This window comes from Mustelus asterias, chromosome 16, assembly GCF_964213995.1.
Source record: "Mustelus asterias chromosome 16, sMusAst1.hap1.1, whole genome shotgun sequence".
Taxonomy (NCBI): domain Eukaryota; kingdom Metazoa; phylum Chordata; class Chondrichthyes; order Carcharhiniformes; family Triakidae; genus Mustelus; species Mustelus asterias.
The window spans coordinates 33,014,713-33,037,395 of NC_135816.1; the positions used below are offsets into that span (position 1 = coordinate 33,014,713).

Below are 22,683 nucleotides of genomic sequence, written 5' to 3' on the forward strand. Positions count from 1 at the left end.
AGTTATTTTTTGTTTTGTCTTGCACATATGAAACCATCAGACCTCCAATGGTAAGGAATCAGTTCATCAGAGATGGATGTAATGGAATGGATTAGAATCATAACACCTCAAATCAATGTAACCATGGAGACGATTGTCATAATTATAAAGACAAACGACATAAAAAGAAGGATGGAAAATCAATGCGATTTTCAAAAAACATTTGACTCGTGCCGACAATTCTCGGAAGCTGATCTTTCTCTACACCCTAGCTGTGACTGTAACACTACATTCTGCACCCTCTCCTTTCCTTCTCTGTGAACGATATGCTTTGCGTGATTAAGGGCAAGAAACAATACGTTTCACTGTATACAAATACATATGACAATAATAAATCAAATCAATGTGTTCCACATTCTATTTTGCAGTGTGGTGACCATGTTCAAGCAGCTTCTGGAGAATTAAAAGCCTAATGCTTCACAGAATTGAAATAGAAACACGTACAACACACTTGAAGCGGCGGGGGGGGGGGGGGGGATAATACTGGAGAATTGGAAGGGAGAAGTTCAGATCGCGGTTGTGAATAAAGTAAATAACAAGAGCATTGTGCACGCAGGAGCACGATTTCATTCTCTCCCGAGCGTATTATTTTACGCGTCACTGTGCAACACTTGTTCCCTCTTTAATCCTCTCCCGTAGATATTTTTAATATTCTGCCATAAGCCACTGAATAGCCTTGTGATCGGATCCACTTTCTCCTCCTCCTTTCCCATCCCAAGCAGCTGTCGGTTCACCATAACTAGAATTCCGAGAAGCCAAAGAAAATGAGTTCATGCGTTTTCAAAATCCGGCGGGCCTGACATCCTTCAGCCCTTGCACGTGGCGTCCACCCATCTATCTTCTTTGTCGTTGAAAAGTTAAGGACGCGGATGTTAGCCTTCCAAAAGAAGACTATCAATAAACACTTTCAGCACCAAAACGGTGGCACCCTGATATGTGTGCTGTCATCCTGGGGGTTAGCAGCCATGGTTCATGCACTAGCACTGTCGGAGTATTACAGACAATTCATCCTCACACACTCTCTGTGAGGTCGCCACAAAACCTTTGAAGACGCATGAAGATATATTTTTTAAAAAGATAAGCTGACGATTGCGGTGTGTAAACTTTTAATATATTCTCGTTATATACAGAATGGAATTGCGTACAAATTTACTAACTGTGGATTTTATTCCCTTGATTTAACTTTTATAATGTGCACCGTTATTATATTTCAGGTAGTCTCCTCAGCCTTTTATCTCCGACCGTTATACCGCGAGTTACACTTGGCATTGAGATTAAAAAATCTCATATCTCAGTCCATGGACCATTGTTCTCTCAACAGCATGGGGACGCGAAATGCGCACTGTTTTATAATATATATATCTATATATATGACGAGAAGGTGCATGGACACTGACCAGAATGTGGGCGCCAATATAGTCTGGTGTCCCTGGAGGAATGGAATCTTACACCGATCACATCATGAACTCAAACCAGTTGCAGTCTAACAAAGAGCGAAACAGATTCCATGCTAAATATAAGAAGCTCCCAGAAGATGCATCAGAGAGCGTGCGGGGACATTGGCTGAAATCATTCCACGTCCTTCGAGCGCCAGAGACTATCCACAAAACATGATCTCACACCAGCTGCCTTCAGAGCACTTGGGATTCAGACCGGGAGCAGACTCCCGGGTTATCCAGCCGTTCTCCTGCCCATGTGTCCGGGAAGTGCGTGCATAATAACGGTAGACTTGAGAATGCAACATCCCAAATTATTTCCCATTTCCATAATTCAATTTATTACTCTGCAGAAAGTCCATACTTTTTTCTTAAAAGTGGGTCGTGGTTGGTTCTGAATTATCTTAGACGGACGTTTTAGCGAGGATGGGGCTCCGGCTATTTGGGGAAGGGGAGGATATATAGAACATTATGTTTGAAAATGCCAGAGCATTTTTGCATTTAGTTACGTGCGCATATGTTCCGTTAACACTCTGTCAATGGTCAGTGTATGTATCAAACAATATATATGTGCAATAGAATGAGCACTCGTTCTGATGTGTTTACAGCTTGTGCTCCAGATACACCGGTAATTGATTTAGTTCAATCAATCGCAGCATCGTTGGCTTTCATCTTTATTGCTGCATTATCCTTCTTCCTGCGTCTCAGTTAATTGTGTAGCTGTATCAGCGATAATTATTTTTCCCCTTTTATGACCCAGCCGTTATTATTCCATTCTTTTTAAATACCACTGCAGCGATTTTCAAAGATGCATTCATTAATACAAAATAATTAACCAAAGACCACTCATTATGCACCAATCGTGTATAAATTACGGAGGCACAAGTGCAATTTTGTCATTACTTGTATGGTGCTCACTTGCGGAGTTCTTGCGGAGGATCGTAAATATTTCAATGCAACAAATAATAATGTTAACCAGCGAACAAACAGTAGGTTCCTGTTGTTTTTTTTTTGGCGGGCGAAGGTATGGCTGTGATAGACTCGTCTTTTCAAATTAAATAGTAATTCTAAATGCAAGTGCGAGCAATGAGTAACTGCAATCGACCTCGTGAAGGACAAACACTTCATGATCTGGCTTCAGCGAGGGTATTCTTTTGGCAAAATGAAGTCTTTTGGTCTCTGTTTCTCCGGTATCACCTATCGGTTGTGGTTCTTTCTAGTTATGTTGCCTGATTATGTTCTGTTGAAGCGCCCTGGGACATCTCGCTGTGTTAACTGCACGGCACCAAAGTCTGAGATCCAGTACCAACAGACTCAAGAACAGCTCCTTCCCTGCTACCTTTTGAATACAGTAAAAAGTCTCACAACACCAGGTTAAAGTCCAACAGGTCTATTTGGTAGCAAATACCATAAGCTTTCGGAGCACTGCTCCTTCGTCAATGACGAAATGACGAAGGAGCAGTGCTCCGAAAGCTTATGGTATTTGCTACCAAATAAACCTGTTGGACTTTAACCTGGTGTTGTGAGACTTCTTACTGTGTTCACCCCAGTCCAACGTCGGCATCTCCACACCATGCCTTTTGAATGGACATACCTTATATTAAATTGATCTTTCTCTACATCCTAGCTGTGACGATAACACCACATTCTGCACCCTTTCCTTTCCTTCTCTATGAACGGTATGCTTTGCCTGTATAGCGCACAAGAAACAATACTTTTCTCTGTATACCAATACATGTGACAATAATAAATCAAATCAAATTGTGGTGTTTGGGTTTTTCGAAGGAGTGTAATGATGCAGCGGTCACGGCTTCACATAACGAAAGCCGCTTGCAAAAAAAAATACATGTGAGTCTTTTATCCAGTATTTATATCGATAGTAGAAATGTTTTCAATTGGGATTCGTGAATTTGGGTACTGAGCAGTTCAAATTAACATAACGGACAGAGTGTATTTGCAAATAATGAGAGGCGTGGCTGGTTTTTGTCAGTAATCTCGAGATGCTGCAATAATACAAACACGAAATAACACAAAAGCTCAGGTATTGGGGCATAGGATCCACGCCGAGTTCTTTAAAACAACTGCAATAGATGTGTTAGCTTCGAAACAATTTGCTTTGATGAAGAGAGGGGCCTCCCCGAATTTCGAAAAAGGGCAATGTAAGAAATAATTGAAGTGAAATGTAGCAAACGAAACGTGTAGTCACTCATTTAATGCACTTTAGTTAGACACAAGATGTTCTGGAAGGGTTTTTTTGCAGCAGGTTTAATAAATAAAATAAATACGACCGATTTTTGCAGGTGCATTCAATACAGAGGGTGCAACTCATCTCGACAGCACAATAAGTGATTATATACACAATTAATATAAAAAAATCAGGGTGTGAAATGTTATCTCATTGATCGCGTATTTTACAACATTTTGCGCCGTAATAATCCGAATAAAAATATCTGACTAGTGGGCGGCTGCGATGGAAATCCTTCCGCAGTGACTTTGGTCACGATAGCTAAAGCAGACGACATTGGGGGAGAAAAAGATAAACGTTTAAGCAAATATTTCAGCACACCTGAGGAAATATGTATAAAATGTGCGCAGACATTAGCAATGAATCAAATCCTTTATTGGTAATATTACAGCGCAGCCAGATACAATGAATGGAGTGCTCTGAGTTAAACAATTCGGAATACCATTTTCAGACAAGCGAATGATGTCGAAGTTCATCTGAATTTATTGGTGACTGTAAAAAAATCATATTCTTCGGACCTTTTCAGGCGGGGTTTCTCCAGAATACCAACCAGCGTGGGAGAGCCGGCGGCAGCTCCCAGGTCTTAATTCATTCCTCCGCCCCCCCCCCCCCCCCCGCCCCTTAATATGCCAGTTTATCGGTTAATCCGATTAAATCTTTAATCGGGAAGCTTTGTGCAATGCGGTCCAACCCCGTGAAGCAAAAGCAAAATTAAACTCCGCTCCTGCCAGTTAACGGATTGGAAGAGAACTCGCTGGAAAGGTTGGAAATATCCAGTAAATGTCCCAGCTGCGGGTCTCGCTACTATAAATAAACTTTCTTCCAAAACAAACTCCAGCTGATTAGGCAGACTATTTCCAACAGTGTATCTGGGATATTTAAGCACGGGTGAGTCAGAAATGGAACATATTTACAGGTTTGCGAAAGAGAAGGAAATGAGGATCCTTAATTTGAAAACAAACAGATATTCCCCAGAGGCTACTTCGATTTCGATCGTTTTAAATTCACTTGTACTCTTTAATTCACCCCTTCGACCTCCCCCCCCCGCCCCCCACACCCTCCTGAACTTTGCTTTTTTCTCCTGTGCTCCCGGTCACGGTTCAGGGTGCCTCAGTGCAATGCAGAAGGTGCGCCCTCTTTTTGACAACATAACAAAATCTGACAGGCCCATCCTGCCCCAGGCTTGCAGCCAAAACCTGGAACCCGGCGGAAGACAGATCTCTCCAGCACAAGGATCTGCAAATTATTTTCAATAAATAATTTCCAAATAATTCCCAGCAATTGGTTCACTGAGGACCTTGAATCTAACCTAATAGAACAGGCAAGATGTTATGGTTGGAAATACGAGAGGGGCGAAGGTTTGTACAGGTTATCCACACTTTTGTTCAGATTCTCTAACATGCATCTTTTCCCGTCTATACTAATGCATCATTTGAATATTAGTCACAATTACTTCAGGAAAAAAAATGTTCCGTGGACAGCAGTAAAGGTGAGAAGCAGCAATTTTGCTGAATGAAAGAATACCATTTAATTTCCCATTTTGCCATCTTCTGGGCCAAAAAGTCAATACAATCTCCCAAGAGGCCTGTAAATGTAACAGGCCTTGAATCGACATTATATCATTTAATGGGTAGGATTTATTCACTATTACGAACTCAATGCAAAACAGTTAATTGGCACTGGAGCTAGTCTCCTTTTAAAAAAAAGGTACACCTCACCTGAATACTTTGTTCAAAGCGTATACTTAAGAACAGCAGTGAAATAAATCTGTTTCTAAGTGACTCTCCAAAAGGAGCAAAGTAAATAAATAAAAGGCAGGGGCCTTTGTTTGGAATTCCGCCACAAGAACTTCCTGAAACTACCAAGGCTGACTTTCACAATCACACTCTCAATCAAAAAAGATCAAACTTTGGAAATTCATAATTTACAGGGCACTTGGAGGAACCACTCGATCCTGTCAACATAAAAGTGATCCGGGCGCGCTTTGAGAGGCTGCCTGCTCTGTCCTTGGGTCAACCTGTCGTTTTGTTAACAGTTCGAAGAATTCTGCTGAACTGCCAGAAACGCAGGATGCTTATTCGATATTTACAAAGCTTTCTCTTCCGCCCTCAATAACCTTCCTTCAAACCTCATTGAACGGAGATAACTCTGGACGCGGCAGCCTTCACTGCGGGCCATTTAACCCTTTAAAACATCTCCCCCCACCCCTCCCTTATTTACCCTCTGCAATCGAGATTTAATGATTCTCTACACCAAACTGACTTTACAAGGAAGTCATATTCTGGTTAAAAAGTCCACGAAAGCGACAGGAAACTGTAAACGCGGATCCTGCCGCTTTGCAATGTGACGACGTGAAAATAAATGGAAGGATTGCTTTCGAACAATCGGAGAATAAGTGGGCAACTTTTATATAAAGGGCGCGTGCAAATGCACAAGACAGTTTACTGTAAACCTCAGCGTGATCAACTGCACATATATATATATGAATGGGGGCCGGGGGGGGGGGGGGAGGTGCAATGTAAAGAGGTTCAACTCACCCCCGATGTGCAAGTTGAGGTAAAGGTCCTTTTAGTTTCCTCTTCTGAAGACCAGCATCGCTCGAACACAATTTTAACAGAACTATTCGAACTGGCGCCGACTGTCAGTAATCCTTCGCAGCTGCTTTGGAGTCTCCCACCACCAACCGTCCACGCCACTTCCCCCCCCCCCCCCCGCCCCCCTGCACCCCCGCCCACAGCCTTCATTTCTTAAACGCTTTCCTTTTAATCCTACAAACTGAAATTCAATCTCTTCAGAAAAAAGAATCAGGTGTCTGGCCGCGGGGCGCTCGGGTTTTATGTCACACTGTTCCCATCCCCCTCCCCGCCACCACCTTTTTTATTTAAACTGTGGTCACTTTCAGGTTTGAACCTACTGGTAATAATCCCCATGTTACTTTACCTGCTTCCCATGTTCCTTGTTCAGGGATTCACAGGCGCTCTGCAGAAAGTCGTAGCAAATAACGGAGAGCACCTTCCCGTTCTCCCGAACTGGGTTGTGGATTAGGAACATTGTAGCCTGTAGACCTGCCTCGGCATTAGACAATGCACCGTAAAACAGTGTAATACAAGTCCTACACAGCGTCAAGGTTTTAAATAATGTACAAATAACCCCGTCTTTGCATCAACACTTGAGGTTGTGCCCGCATTGTAATTATGTAATTCCGTTTATAAATGATTACCCTATATGCAATCTGTAATTTCGTCTATGGAACACTTCTCTGGTTAGTTTTGCAAATTCGATCTTGTGACTAGACACAGGAAGAATATTCTTGATAATATTCCTCCATTCAGTTATTCTAATATCTTTCACTCGTGCTTCAGAAAGCGTCGCCCTGATCTCTGCGAATTAAGTGGTTACTCTGATTTTAAAAATCAGTCTTTTACCGATTTCAGGACCAACAGAACCCAACAGGACGGATATAGGTTCCAAGGGGGCGGCAAGAGGGGCGGCATTTGGACCGTTTCAATGTTAGACTTCACCCGAGGTAAAATTTGACATCGATGAATGAGGCGGAACAAATCGTTTCTTTGCACCGACACTACTCCTAAACCGTGTCATTTTTAAAAAAAAGAACAAGTAAAAGCCACATTGCATGCTGCGTTTGGTTATTATTTACCATGTCGAGCTATGAACAACCTGTGTTACATACACTGTAATCTGGTTAATATTTCAATGTCATCGTCAAAATGAAGAAACTCCACAGCGTCCGAGTGCATTATTATCCGGGCAGTCTCACCATTTCGGCTGGTCCTGGTAAGTTAACTTGTCAGATCCCGAAACGAAAATGAAGTGCCCGTTGTGATTCTTCCTTCGCGTGTCTCCCCCCTTTCACTTCCTCGGGCTCAAGGTGGCGGCGGAAGGAATAACGTGTGGCGTTTTGAAAGCTTTACATTTGTTTGTGATTGGATTCGCTGCTAGTCGGCCGCGGTTCTACACATTTGCAAATTCATGTCGTTTTCCAGAGCCGTGGAATATCTTAAAGCTCTCTCTCCTGATAAAACATGTTTATAACTGGGCGTGAGATGTATAAACAGAACACATGTATATGAACGCAATCCGTGCACATTGTTCACCACGGTTAGAATAGAACTTGACTGTTAAGAGGTGGAAAAAAATAGCGCGTGTCTTATTGAAGTAGGGCCGAAGCTGGCCATTTATGATCAGGGATCGCAGCTTACGTTCCCAGGCTGGACCTGCCACCGTAACGCACTTGGGCTCTGAGAAATACTGTTCTGAGTGATGGAGGAGATGGAGAGAAAACAATTCATCCAGGTAAATTTTCTTTTTCAATGTTTTCATACTTTATTACAGCAATTTACACTGTACAACCCTGCTTCGAAATGCCACCAGGAAGAGAAATCGGCCGCTGTGACATTGGCCCAAAGTGGAGACACAGAAAAAAAAAATTAGCTTTTAAAACATATATAGATAATATTTATACTCTCCGTTGGGGATTTAAAAAAAAATCTATCCATTCAAAAGCAATTCTATGTAAAACGTCAGATTTTTTTTATAGCATGCTTTTTTTAAAAATTGAGTTACTTTTTTTTATGTTTGGGGCAAATGAGTCCCAGAGTTTAGAGGTAGGTTTATTTGCTGCGAAATTAGGAATGGCCGTAATATATAACATTCCTTCATCTGGAGTACAGCAATAGACATGCATTTTTTTTCTTTGTTTAAACATTTTAAAAACTTTATATTTATCAATGTATTGCAACGTGTAACAATAATAGAATTGATTTCTATATATACACAAATCCACTTTCAATTGTTCAGAATTAATAGTAAACTTAAGCTTAAAATTTTTTTCAAGGATACCGAATTATTGTACCCAACTGAATATTCTTTCTTTTAAAAAAAATCGCACTCAAGTTCTTGCAGTTAAATATTTTTTTGTTTGAGAATTGGACAGAACGGTGTTTGAAGTCCAAGAGAGGGATTAAAAATGCCATTAAAACTTTGCAATGAAATCCTGTTTTAGTTTTATTTCCCTCTCTGTGAGTCTGTGTCGAACGTCCAGTTATCTTTGCATATTTACACCGGTCTGTCGACTGCATATTGACATGCATTAAGACTAGACCCTGGATTTTGCAAACTGCTGTATCCAAAACCGCTGTGCTGTTTGGGTTTCAGTCTCAGACTGGCCAGACCAGGGTTACAAGTGTCCCGGTAAACATAAGGAGGAGTCGGTGGCGCGTATGGACAGGCAGCCGAGGACATGGCCGTATTGAGGGAGGAACTGTTGAGATTATTGATGTTACTGAGGCTGGAGCCTGGCATTCCTGGTACGGCCGAATGCACCATGGTGGATTGCATTGTCATGGAGGAGATGGTACTTGGAGCCGAGAACATGGATTGAGAAGACAGTGGGTTCATGGAGCTGAGAAACGGGAAGCTTTTGGAGGACAGCGGGCCGGGGGCCAGGCTCTTGGCCGCCCAGTTGTTGTAGCTGTAGCCGGCGTACATGTCATCGTAAGGCTGCATCAGGCCGTTAAACTGCGGCATAAATCCATTTTTACACAGGTCCACCTGCTGATTGCGTTCCCTCTTCCTCCATTTTGCTCTGCGGTTCTTGAACCAAACCTACGAAAGAAGACAAGGAACAGGTTAAAAATGATCAATATGCGGCCCTCCTCTGCACCAGGCGATAGAGAGCAAAGAAATAGAAGACTAATTCTACTGTTTAGAATTACCGAAATCGCAGGAAGAAATCACAAAGAATTCAGCAGTTCATAGTTTAAAATTCTTTGAACTGAGAATTTAAACGCCTTTATGTGATCCTATTATGAACACGTGTTAAAACGCGTGGCTTGAGTATGGAGACTCCGGACTAAGAAATTGCATGGGGTGTGTGAATATTAAAATAAATGTTCAGAAGAATCCTGTCAATTTGAAACTGTAAAGAGATGTAAACAGAACCTAACTAACCGATTGTAATTTATTTATGCGCAATCCGACATTCCGGTCAATCTATTGCTAAATTAAAAAAAATACTGCAAATCGCTCGGTTTTCGTTCTAATTGCTAATTTCTTTAGAAAGGGTTAGTGCCCGTGGTTTGTTCTGTTTGTAGAGGGTTAAATCTGATAGACAGTAAAATGATTGATTCTGAATTTCATTGAAGTGAATTACAGGCGTTGTGAAAATAAGGCACATTACTCGGATTGAAATGTTCTACCTGTTCCACTCTACAACATATTTCCATTCGCCTGAAAGTCACGCACAATAAAGTTCATCATTGTTAACTTTCCAACCAGGAGGACTTCTAAAATCATCGTTAAAAAGCCATTATGCTTTCGAGGGAAAAAAACAGCAGCGTTGAAGAAAATTCAAACTAAAACCTGTAAACGTACAATAATTTTTTATTGATGATCATCTGGTGGGATAATACAATATAAAGAGAGCACTAGCTGTTGAAGCATTTACTTCCATTAAAATGATATTTTATCTATCTAAATACAGGAGGGAACTACATGACCAGCAATAGTTGAATGACAAAGTTTTCCCATGGATGTTCTCTTGTAAGCTGCATTAATGTAGAAATTACATGTATGGGAAACAATTTTTTTAAAATCTACTGGGGTGTTCTGCTGTTCTTATTGCTGAAAAATTAACAGAAAATGACATTCAACTTAACTGGATAATTATTAGTTTAAGGACAGGTTGTAAGATTTCGTAATAGCAGGGTTAAGTGAAATTGTAAAACATTTGTGTCTAATTTTACGGTCTGAAAAATACTAGACAATGGGGTTATTGTCAGTATTCCATGTGAAAACACTCTGAGAAATATATAGGTGCTCATTACCCGCTTACTAACACACGCAGTGTGTTCCTTCAGTAATGACTGTAACAGCAGTGAGCTCAGTTTGGCTTGCTGGAGAACAAATTTATTCCTGAAGCGGGGCTTTTTTTCCCCATCCATCTATCGAGCTGACACTGCAAATGTTTGGGACACATTAAAACTTGTCTGGTTACCCAGTCAATGGTGTTCCCAGGGGCAAGCACGCGAGTTTGTTTAGTGACAAAATGCATGATGCAATCAGTTCTCATGCGAGGTGTGATGGGGCAGCGAAACTTCATGGCCAGGGCTTTGCGAGATCAGACAGTTTGCTGCAATGCAATATTCTTAATAATCCCCGGGACGTTATTGGAGTTCGAACAGAGGTCCAAAAAGAAGGCGTGTTGAGGAAACCCTTTTAATTTAACGCCTGACTGGGCTGATTTGCTCAGATTTCCTTTCTATTACATTTGGGACGGTGATATGTTGAAAACCCCTGTGTGATAGATTCCCATTGCACTATTACTCCAAACTACTGGGCTGCATCTTGTAATCCCATTGACAATATCGCACCAAATATTATCTGACCATATAAGGTATTCCCATGGCACCTGGTCCCTGGTATGCCGATCTCAAGAAACATGGTGATGTTTGGTGTACACCCCGTATGCATTTTAATGACATTTAGTGAATCCAAGTTCCTAGCTGTGCGATTCAATCAAAATATAAGCCGTTTTCCTGCCAGTATTTTCTTTAAATGCATGGTCAAGAGGGGAAGGATACTCACTCTAACCCTGGCCTCTGTAAGGTTTGTCCAAACGGCGATCTCTTCCCTCATGGACATGTCGGGGTACCGGTTCCTCTGGAAGGTTGCTTCCAGCTCCTGGAGTTGCTGGCTGGTGAAGTGCGTCCTCTGACGCCTCTGCCTTTTCTTCTTGGATGGATCGTCCAGACTGCAATCTTCTGATTTATTCTGCATCGACTTTTCTTTATCTACAAAAAAATAAACGCAGATAATGCAACACGTGCCCACCACACACACACACACAAAATCGACCGGAACCTCAAAAGGAAAATAATGCTGGCACAACAGCTAAAGGGTTGTTGCAGACCGAGTGCATTCACCCGTGATCAGATTGTATCAAAATACCAGGCAACAAAAAACCCCAGCAACATCAGTGAAAGATCATTCATCACTGCTGCTATTATTATCACCAAGGTTGCTCGGTTTAGTGATCACCCTGCACTTGGTGATTGTTTCCTTCACGTGGATTACTGTCAGGGAGAAAACAGGTCATAAAAAGCTACCCGGTTAGTATTCGCTTCTAAACGGTTGATGTTAATTTGTCCACTGACAGTTCCGAGCATAAAACTCGGCTGCATTTCGCTTTATCACAGAATCGCCCCTTACAAATATGCAGATCAGCAAGGCAACGCAGAAACTTGTTTCATTCTGTCACTGTGTCAACAAACTAAGTTAACCATTAACATCCAACATTTAATAGAACAGCATGCCTTTTTATTGATGACAGCTTTTATCCATTGATCATGCTTTTTTTTAAAAAGTCTCGCTGTCTCAAGCAAGCGGCGGGTAAAATTAGCTCCACGGAAGTCTGCCTTTCACCTTTAGATTTATTTAAACTTGTGCTGGATATCATCATCCCTTTCACTTCTACGCGAGGGCTCGACTCAACTCAACTCGAGTTAATCAGTCTCAGTGGCTGGCTTTATTCCGGAGACTTGATTTCAAGAGTCGGTGGGAAGGTCACTTGCTCCCCCTCCCCCGGAACACTCCTTGTACTAACACAAGGAACTCGGTGCATCCTTTACCTGCTGCCTCCGTGTCCGAGGAGTCGCTCGCTGTGTTTTCTAACCGGTCCCTGCTTTCACCCGACCTTAGCAAAGGGAAACTCGAAGCAGCCATGTCACAAGGAGCCGGGGGTCTTCCGCTTTCAACCAGTCTCTCTACATTCATCGCACCTTTAAAAAGAGTTCACCGTCCTTTTACTGTTACATCGATAGTTTCTTTAAATTAAATCCATATGATAAAATCCGAATGTTCAGGCAAACAATATATATGTTTCCTTCAGTGAAACATGATGCCTCTTCTAACAGGCGGATTGAGTGCTTCAGCCCAACATTTGAAACCTGTGTGGATTGTGTTAAGGAGGCAGGAGCTGGATTTGTATACTGTGCCGAGGGTAGGAATGACCCGCCTGGATAAGGTGGCGGAACTGATATAGAACTCCTCCCACTGCCAGAAGATTCCTCCTAGTTTTCGCTGATAAGTCACCACCCACAAACCATCAGAATCGACTGAGCTAATCTGGGGAAACAGCTCCCAGCGTCCGCCCAGTCACAAGATAAATACTTTTAACAGGGCCCGTTAAACAAGTCCAATTGCAAAGTGACGGTTAAGAATTTCCTTTCCAAATTCAATAAACATGGAGCTTAGGCGCAGGGGTGGGCCGTTCGGCCCTTCGAGTAACAGGTAGACAATAATTGCCACTTAATTTTGGAGCCTGTACAATGATGGCCCATGCCTCAAGATTTCAGAAATCCTAAAACATGTACCGCACTAATAATTAATGCATTATGAATTACAAATATTTCCAGAATTAGAACCATAAAATAATTCCGTTTTCTGACTGCCAACTTTATTCTGGTTGTAAAATAATTTTGCATTAAAATATAATCAAAAATAGATTGGTATTCGGATTGAATGAGGATTAGTGCTAGTGTTTAGTGCATTTTATCACTTCCCACTACGTTCTGTGATTTCCTTCTCGCTTCCTTCAAGAGTTACTCTCTTCAAAGTGGTATTTTGCATTGTCCAGCCTTTCATATCAATACCTACTTCTAGTGGCAGCATCGCTTGGTATACTTGGGGCTCAATGTTATTGCATGGGTATAAAATGAGAGCTACTTTTTGAGGTTTCCCCTACAAGAACAGCAATGCATTCGAGCAATTATTTTAATTTGTTTTCAATGAGCAAGACGACGAAGGAAGACATCAAACCCCTCTGCCGGGTTGAGGTTGGGGCTGGGGTGACACCTTAACATGTGCCGCAGACATGGGTTGGGAGGGCAGCAGGAGTGAGGAAGGCGGTGACATTGGAGTTTGGTGTAGTTCGACGCTGGATCACATTCTAGTTACCGGGAGGGACAGATGAATTCGCCGAAAAGTAGTCCTAGCTCTGTAGTTAAATATACTTCTGACCTCACACTTGTAAAAAACACGTTATATTCCCACAATTTGAGCACACGGGTGTGTGACATCGGGCATTTAGAGAAAGTCGGCACGGCATCACTTTCCTCTGCTAGATTAAATGGACAAATTCAAAATGTTACCACTGTCCATTTAAATGTTTATTAGAAGTGGCCAAACTGTTACCTGCTTTAGGATGAAGTTGGCAGCGATGTTTACTCGCAGACCTGCATGCTAAACGTAGCTAGTTGTAATTAAAACAAATAGTGGCATTGGTATAGATCTTTCAACGAGAAGGGAGGAGTTTGTGACAGCTATAAGTGCAATGAATTTATCTTGTGCAGTTGAAATTTTACAGGTCTACTCTGTTTTAAAAAGAAATCATTTGTATAAATGTACGGATGAGAGAGGAAAGGAGTGGTGGTGTTACAAATTCAAGAGAATCATATAATGAATGAATGATATCGGGATATATTTTTCGAAGGGTTCATTTGACATCGTAAACGGCGAGACGAAAACTTGTAAACTCAATTGAACCTAGCATTGTGTTGCAGCCTAAATGTTCAACATTTCTACATTTGTTTTGTAAATGGCATCGATTTTTGATTGTTGAGAATGATTAAAAAATCATGTTGGACATGCTCAACGTAGCAACCGACTCAAGGACAGCTTCTTCCCCGCTGCCACCAGACTTTTGAATGGACCTACCTTGCATTAAGTTGATCTTTCTCTACATCCTAGCTATGACGGTAACACTACATTCTGCACCTCTCGTTTCCTTCTCTATGAGCGGTATGCTCTGTCTGTATAGCGCGCAAGAAACAATACTTCTCACTCTAAGCTAATACGTGTGACAATAATAAATCAAATCAAATTAATATTTTCGCCTTTGCTTAGGGCATTACACAGTATGAAACTGAGAAAAACCGAGGAAGATGCTGGATATTTAAAATCATAGCTTAGATTTTCAGGGTGTTTCCTTCGCTGCATATGGTTCCTTTAAGAATCGGGACAACGAGCTGTATCGTAAACATAGCCCTGGACATTAATCCTTGTGAGGTTAAATATACACAGTAAAACATTACATTTGGTAAGATTTTAATTAATTCTGGTGCATTGTTAACCCTAACTATTTGACATTTTATTTTCATTATGAAATTTGGAGATCATTGCCATAATTTAAATCTTATGATCGAATAAGACATAATTCCTTTTTAATTACACGGCATTATAGGAAATTCTGGGACGTAACTGAGTTTTTGGGGATTGCATTATGTGAAGTCCCATTTTATAGAAAATACCAGTCAATTACTTTAATATTAAATTAATAATAAATGCCTTATCTTAGTGAGAAATATCTACCGAGTCTTTCGTTGCAATAGTTGAAAAAAATGATTCATTTTTTCACGGTGGCATCACATATCAGTGACTTTGTATTTTGACAATGTTGCGCGCAATAATGGAAAAGTCGGCAAAATGCATTTATCAAGACGTGTGTCTAAAATAGAATATATTACTAAAATATTCAGATTCAATTGCTAGTTAGAAACATTGTTGTCCAAATAAAGTGCAACGATCAAAACTTTTCAAATGATATCAAGGCCAAAATGTTTTAATGTTGTCAACAGAATTATTTTTTTATTTTTCATGGGACATGGGCGTCGCTGGCTGGCCAGCATTTATTGCCCTACCCTAGTTTGCCCGAGAGTCAACCGCAGTGCTGTGGCTCTGGAGTCACATGTAGGACAGACCAGGTAAGTTTCCTTCCCTAAAGGACATTAGTTTTTTTTCTCGACAATCGACAATAGTTTCATGGTCATCAATAGATTCTTAATTCCAGATTTTTAAAAAATTGAACTCAAATTCCACCGTAGTGGCATTCGAACACAGGTCCCCAGAACATTAACTGAGTTTCTGGATCAATCGTCTAGCGATAATACTACTAGGCCATGGAGAACAAATAACCAATTTTGGAAATTAACTCATTTCTTCCCTCCCAGTCAGAGGCTATCTAATGCTTGAAAACATAATCCAGACTGACACACAGCTGAGGGTGAAGATAGAATCACAGTATTAAATCAGAATTACCACTGTGTTCGGCATATATAATAATTTTCAAAAATTATTTTTAACAATTAAAATTAGGCTGTACTGTAACCTATAATGCTGGCTACATTATCTTGAACATTACACATATTATTTATTATATGAATACTTAATTGTGGCATGTAAATTTCTAATTAATATCAATTTTTCAGTTCATTTCAATATGTATTAAATCTGAATAATTGAAATTTTACCAATAATAATCTGATACCTACATCTGCCATCAGTATAAACTGGAACCACACATAGTGCAAAATTAAATATTATGCAGATAAGACAACAAAGCAATGGGATTGATAAAACTGGCTGGCCATTACTTCATTATTATGAATATTCTGAATAAGACATACAGCCTAACTGAACTATATAAAATGTAAAATATTTACACAGTCATGATCAAATATTCAAGTTTTTCATTGGAGTCATTGTAATATCTCAAGTAAAGTATACAAACCTACATTAATTCTTTCCTCTGTAAATTGAGCACCAAGGTCATGACAAACATTTGTAGATATATTTTTGTGACCGTCATACTACATGACTCACATGGATTAGATAAATTATATCTAAGATCAACTGACTATAAAAGAAGTTTACATAATAGCATTAAATGTTGACTGGAATACATTATAAAAAATAAATAACAGATTAATCTTGGGATTATGTTGACATTCATAAACCATTCAAACACTCCATGAACTCACTTGTACACTGAAATTATACTCATACTTTTTCCCATTCTATCCACTTTTCAATATGTTAAATTAAACAAAATTAAATTAAAGATGCACATGGTGATGGTGAGTCCATTTACTCAACAAAGGCAAAATAATCAAATACGTGACTGGTATCATCTATCAATCACAACATATGATTGTTTTGGAAAATTTGGCTTTGCAACATTCAATCCCTAAAATATCGAAAGGACTGAAGGGAAGTATTATTGATATAATGGATAATGCATTTGTTATACACTGTCGGCATTCCAGTGAATGAATATAAACATAAATTAAGTATATGCTAGTTCTCAATACAAGGGTTGCAGCAATTAAAGTAGAAATAAGAATAATCATTAGAACATTCTTTAAAAAGGGCTTTATTCATCATGGGGAAGCCCATTAGTGTAGTGGAACTGACTATAAAGTTTTTTTTCAGTTTCATAACTCATATGCTACCCATATCCAGTATGACAGATTTAAATTAAACAAATGGTTAGCTACAACTATAACAGGAACTACTGCTTCCAAACTTTGATCCTTGAGATGATGAAGTAAGAATGAGTTAAGTAGCACAGTACTTCCTCTAAACAGTTTTGAAAAATGTATACTTTTGGATCCTTGCATGTTATTCTCCACTCTAACATTCACTGCAATACTTTTTTATTTTTCCAAAATAAGCCACCCTTATGTATTTCCTGAGAGATTGTTTAATTTATTACCAAATTATGTTTTTTGGATTCATTGTTATGCAGAGCTAGATTGGCATTTTTCCAAAATTAATTCATTTAAATTCTTAAATAGTTTAAAAAGAGAAAGAATAAATGTATGTACGAATGTGAAAGTGATTTTACCATCAATAAAGGTTTGACTGAAACCCAGATTCTGGAAATGAAACAATAATCTTCAAGTTTCCAATAGATTTCAATTTTGAAAATTTTACTTTACATTTCTATCTCCTTCTCCCTCTCATAGATATAATCAATTATTGCTAAAAGGAGATGGAATCGAAAAATATTTAATTTTAGAAAACAATTATTTTTGACAATACAACATTTATGTTTCTGCAAGTGATTATGCTTAATATAATTCTACAGGAAGCAGCATGTATGGCATATGCATACTGACTCTTTAGAATATTGTACTTCACAACATTGTAAAGAGAATGAAAACCCACAAGAAATAGGTTTACTCATATTTCCCTTCCAATTTCCTCCCTCATATCTTGATGGTCTTGGCTTCATGGCTACTGAATAGCTTCAAAGGCAATGGTATTGGTGTGGTATCTCACCAAAGTGACTCTTCTTCATGTGGGAGCTGAGACAGTAATGGTGATTTAATTAACAACATGGAACATCAATGCCTTGCCACATGTACATTGCAACCCAGGCATCGGTAGAGTGTAATCATAGAACATAAAAGTTTAATACGCAGGAGGCCATTAGTCTATGTGAGTTGTTCACTATAGCAATTTAAACTAATGCCACTGCATTACATTCTCTTCGTAGTTCTGTACCTTCCTCTGCCTCTAAACATTGATTTGATTTTCCTTTAAAATATGCAATGGTCTCTGTCTCAGCCATTCCTGTGGAAAATTCATTCCACGTTTAGCTATCCTCTGTATGTAGAAGTGTATCTTAAAACACTCTCAGTAAAACAAAAAAAAATCCACCATTATCTTCTCAGGTTATAACATATTAAATGTGGCCTTGCCAGTGTTACCTACATCCCAAGAGCAAGGGGAAAAAATGATTGCCTATTGTTACTGACTTCTTAATAAGGAGCTTGTTCTCACTATCAAAATCATCAATTACTTTTAAAACTTCCATCAGGATCCAATACAGTCTGCAATTCTTCATCTTCTTCGCCTAAGAACACTGAGGTCAGGACCCATCCTCATTCCAGCTGAGATCAGCTAACGTTGCCCAGGCGTAGCCTTGGGATCCTCTAGATGTTCCTGACTCAGCCCCCTCCCCCCCAATACATTTACTGACTGAATCATCAGGTTTCTGGTGTCATGTATTCATTATGAGTGGACGCGCGACTTAAGTGATTTTTGTCCCCCTGCAGTGCTGGCATATAAAAAAAACCGATGCCGTTATTCCAAAGTAATATTCCATTCACTCACAAGTTAAATTGAGAAACAAGCTCAGAGACATAGTTACAAAGAACGGAAAACAAGCTGAAAAATAACCGTTGCAACCTCGCCATTAACTGCGTTTAATTTAGTTAGTTCTCACTTTTCGATATATTCTGGTATTTCCCATAAAAGAGCTTCAGACACAGATGGGTTTTAATCTGTGGCTGTTCTTGCCAGGTGCATGCCTTTGGCCACGTGACTGTTCTCAAAGCCTCACAATACTCCAGAGCCTTTTTTTAAAACTCAAGCTCGTTAAACAAAAACGATGCAAATCAGCATTTGATAACTACATTACTGAGCATAGCCGGCCTGTGGCTTTGAGAGGCAGTTGCAAACTGAGTTTGCAAACTGAATGGTAAAAGGACATGCCTTCCTCAGTTAACAGAGGGGCATTGACTTAAAGATGGGAAATCATTATTTAGAAACATAAAGGACAATATTGTGGAAGCATTTTAGACAGTAGAGAAAAAAAAAGCCTTGCATTAGATATTTTCCGATATGGAAAACACCTTGATGTCAAAGGAATTCAATATCCTAAGGAAATAATACATCGCTGCTTCAGATTTCAATGCGGGTTGCGCCTAACAGCAACTTGTAATGAACCATAGACAATATTCCTGGCAAAGAATTGTATTTCAGAATGTTGCAGATATTTACTTAGCTAAGAATGTTGTGCATGAATGAGGATTATGCTGGGATCAGCATGGTTATAAACTCGATCTAGAAATATCTTCATACCATAATCAGTTTAATCGGTTATGCAGATCAGATTGGATAGGACAATCGTAACTAAACGCATCCAAGGAATCTAACATCTATTGCTGTTCCCATACACACCAACAACTCCTTGATGACTGGCAGTGGACCGCCCAATAATGACAGTATGGTTTAAAAAGTGCATGATTTAAATCGTACACTATTAAAAACCCGGCACATTACAACTAATCTAAATTGGTTATTCGGAATTCCCGTGGTATATCTGATCAGTAATAGACTCCCTGCTAGCTATGGACACCTTTTTACTTAAGGTTCTTTGCCGTATCTTATTTCTGGCGCGCGTTTTCTTCCTTCCGAAATGCCATCAAAGATTTACACATGAAATTGCCAAGAACCCTTTGAATGGGCTTCTGAAATCTCGACGTATTTCCTTCAAATAAAAGTTTCCTTGTCTTTTTTAACTAAAAATAATTGCCGGTCTGTATAAACTGACCGATCAGCTTCTGAAGGAACCAACACACATCTACATTCAAAGTGGAGTGTTTCAGGTTGTGTTTGTGGGGCTGGGGGGAGGGAGGGGTGCACAAAATAACCGGGAAAGGTCACGGCGAAGAGTCGATCTTTGAAACAACAGGAGTGAACTGGGCAGGCTGCATGAACCGGTCATAGGGAAGCGATGTTCTCTCTCCTTTTCATTTCCCTTCCCAAAAAATATTGTTGCTTCACATCATCACGAGATGCGCTTCGCAGCATTCAAAGCAGAAGAAAGAAGGCGGTTTGCAAAGCTGCAGGTTTACGACGATATTTGACCCTTCGGCCTGGAAAAGCAGAGGAGTCAAATTAGTCTAAATCCTTAAATTAGGACTCAAACGGCGAAATAAGTCAATGAGTAAATTATGCAGCAATTTTCTTGTTAGGTTGGTGGAGGGATTGTTTTCCTGCTAGTTTCTTCAATGCTAGGGGTGATGCGGATAAACAGGAGAGGAGAACGTGTTTCTGGCTCTCATTTCATGTACTTTAATTACAACTCATCTGTTTAGTTGTGGAAAGGGCATTAGGCTGCGGTAGCGAGGACATTTACTCCGGACTATTAGAAAACATGATACATTGACGCGGCGTTTTTCTACAGTTCATTGCCCGAGACGGTCAGACATATAAACCTTTTGATTTATGCATTTATTCTCAATAAATCGTTCAACTAATAATAATATTCTAGAGATAGTATCGACAATAAAATGCCTTCCCGTTATATTGTAATGTATAAATATAACTTGAGCAAAGAGTGGAAATAAAAAGTTTAAATCAACTTTAGAGGCCTCCTCAGTCATCATCTAAATACCGAGGACTACATCAATTATTAATATTAACACGCCGTGCCCGTGCCACATATTTGTTCGACAAATGGAATAATACCATTGGGGTTAATGCACTGGCATCTAATGACGAGCCCAGGTTTCATAATGAATGGCGCTGCTGATTAATATGATCCGTGGACACGATTAAGATCAGTTGATTTATGCGCTTAAACCTGGAGATCTGTCCATAAATAACACTTCGAGATCTCTCTGGTACGTGCACCTGAAGAGACCCTAACCTCTGGAACTACTCTCTGAACTTCTCTGCCTGGCTTCCTCTCTCCCCCTTTCCTTCAAGACTTTCCTTAAAAAGCTATTTCTTTTGACCTGACCGAGCTATGGACCATCAACCCCTATATATTATATAATGTGGTTTGATGTTAAATGTTGCCTGATAACTCACCATGGCTTGCCTTATGTTATTTTTGTTAGAAATTTGTTGTACATCATCCATTTTAAATACTTCAATATTGGGGCATCCGTTTCGCTTTGTCCTTCCTCTGGAGGGATCTTACCCGTTTGTGTTCCTGGACTCGGGACTGTACAACTATAGAATGTAGATGGCCCTTTCTGGTGGGTGCTAGAGGTGATGGAGTAGCAGCTCTAATTAATCATCTCCTCGCAGTCCAGGGACAATCCATCCAATCCTTAAGGCAAGCGCATAAATTACATTTTAGCACCTACTATAGAGACGATAGTAAGATCCAAGATATTGTGTTATATTATCCAAGATATTGTGTTACCTACCTAAAAGTTCGTCTCATATTAGTGAAAGTAGAAGCGAGAGAGAGAGAGTGGCGAGGTGGTGTTGTCACTGGACTAGTAATGCAGAGCGGATTCGGTTTCGAATCCCATTTTAGTGGAATTTGAATTCAATACGAACCTGAATGATATACAACAACTTGCATTCCTAACATCAAAACAATGTCAATTGTTGTAAAAATCCATCTTTTAGAGAAGGAAATCTGTCATCCTTAGCTGATCACGTGGCTCTTAAATGCCTTCTGAAAATTGCCACTCAGTTGAAGGGCATTTAGGGATGGGCAATAAATGCACACATCCCATTAACGAATAAAAAATACTGAAATAAAAGCTTTAAGTGCTGGATAGCCTGTTCTGAAGAAGTAATTATTGGAGTCGAAACGTAAACGTTTTTCTCTCCACAGATGCTGCCAGGTTTTCCGGGTTTGTCCAGCACTTTCTGTTTTGTCTGGTAATGAATAGTTTTCATATTAAATCTGAAAGTTTACAGTTGCCTTATGAGCAGTTTCCGTTTACGAAGACAAATTAACGTTCACCTCTACCTCACAAAATAATTGAAATGACTGAGATTTGAAACAGTTCTGTTTGTGAAATTCAGCCTCACTTCATCATCCCTCCCACCCCAACAAATGATGCCAATTCCAATGATCATTCGCAATGAGATTTCTCTATGTTGACTGGTGAATAGCGACGTCGGACTCGACTCAAGACTTAGACAAATATGAAAAATCCCATTTGGTTTCGTCTTGGCAACAAGACATACGCGAGTGGGCTTTAGTGATCAACTTGACAATAATATCCCAGGGTTTTTAACTGATTGTATGGTCTGCATAGCCTTCAGCAAATCAGCTATATTGCATAAAATGAGTCAAAGTGGAAAGCTGTTTAGAAGAAAGGTGATCACAGAAATATATTGTAGTTTCATGTCAATTATTTCGGGGCGGGGGGCGGGGGTGGAGGGTAACTGAATTTTTAACGAAAAGGATGTCTGTCGGCACTCTTGGTATTTTTATAGACATGTCTTCAATACTGACTGCCTCTCAGGGAGGACAGTGTCCAAACTGCCAAGCAATGCTCGATTTACTTTTGAGTGCGTGTTTTTCAAATAAATATGGCCAGGAGGTTAAATTTGGCACTTTCA

At 39.9% G+C, this 22,683-nt stretch overlaps 1 protein-coding gene across 4 annotated transcripts in view; it reads right to left on the reverse strand.

Moving 5' to 3' along the window:
- Window positions 1-8,049: 8,049 nt before the first annotated feature.
- Window positions 8,050-22,683, reverse strand: part of pitx1 (paired-like homeodomain 1) — a 43,594-nt gene continuing 28,960 nt past the window's right edge. For 3 of the 4 annotated variants that reach the window (XM_078231585.1, XM_078231584.1, XM_078231583.1), the window contains 3 exons: window positions 12,369-12,518; window positions 11,326-11,531; window positions 8,050-9,345 (listed from right to left, as the gene is read on the reverse strand). In XM_078231585.1, coding sequence (XP_078087711.1) covers window positions 8,797-9,345; window positions 11,326-11,531; window positions 12,369-12,513 — 900 coding nt within the window. In that variant the 5' untranslated portion in view covers window positions 12,514-12,518 and the 3' untranslated portion in view covers window positions 8,050-8,796. Of the gene's footprint in view, window positions 9,346-11,325; window positions 11,532-12,162; window positions 12,287-12,368; window positions 12,519-22,683 lie in introns of those variants that run through there. The other variant, XM_078231587.1, reaches the window with a different exon arrangement.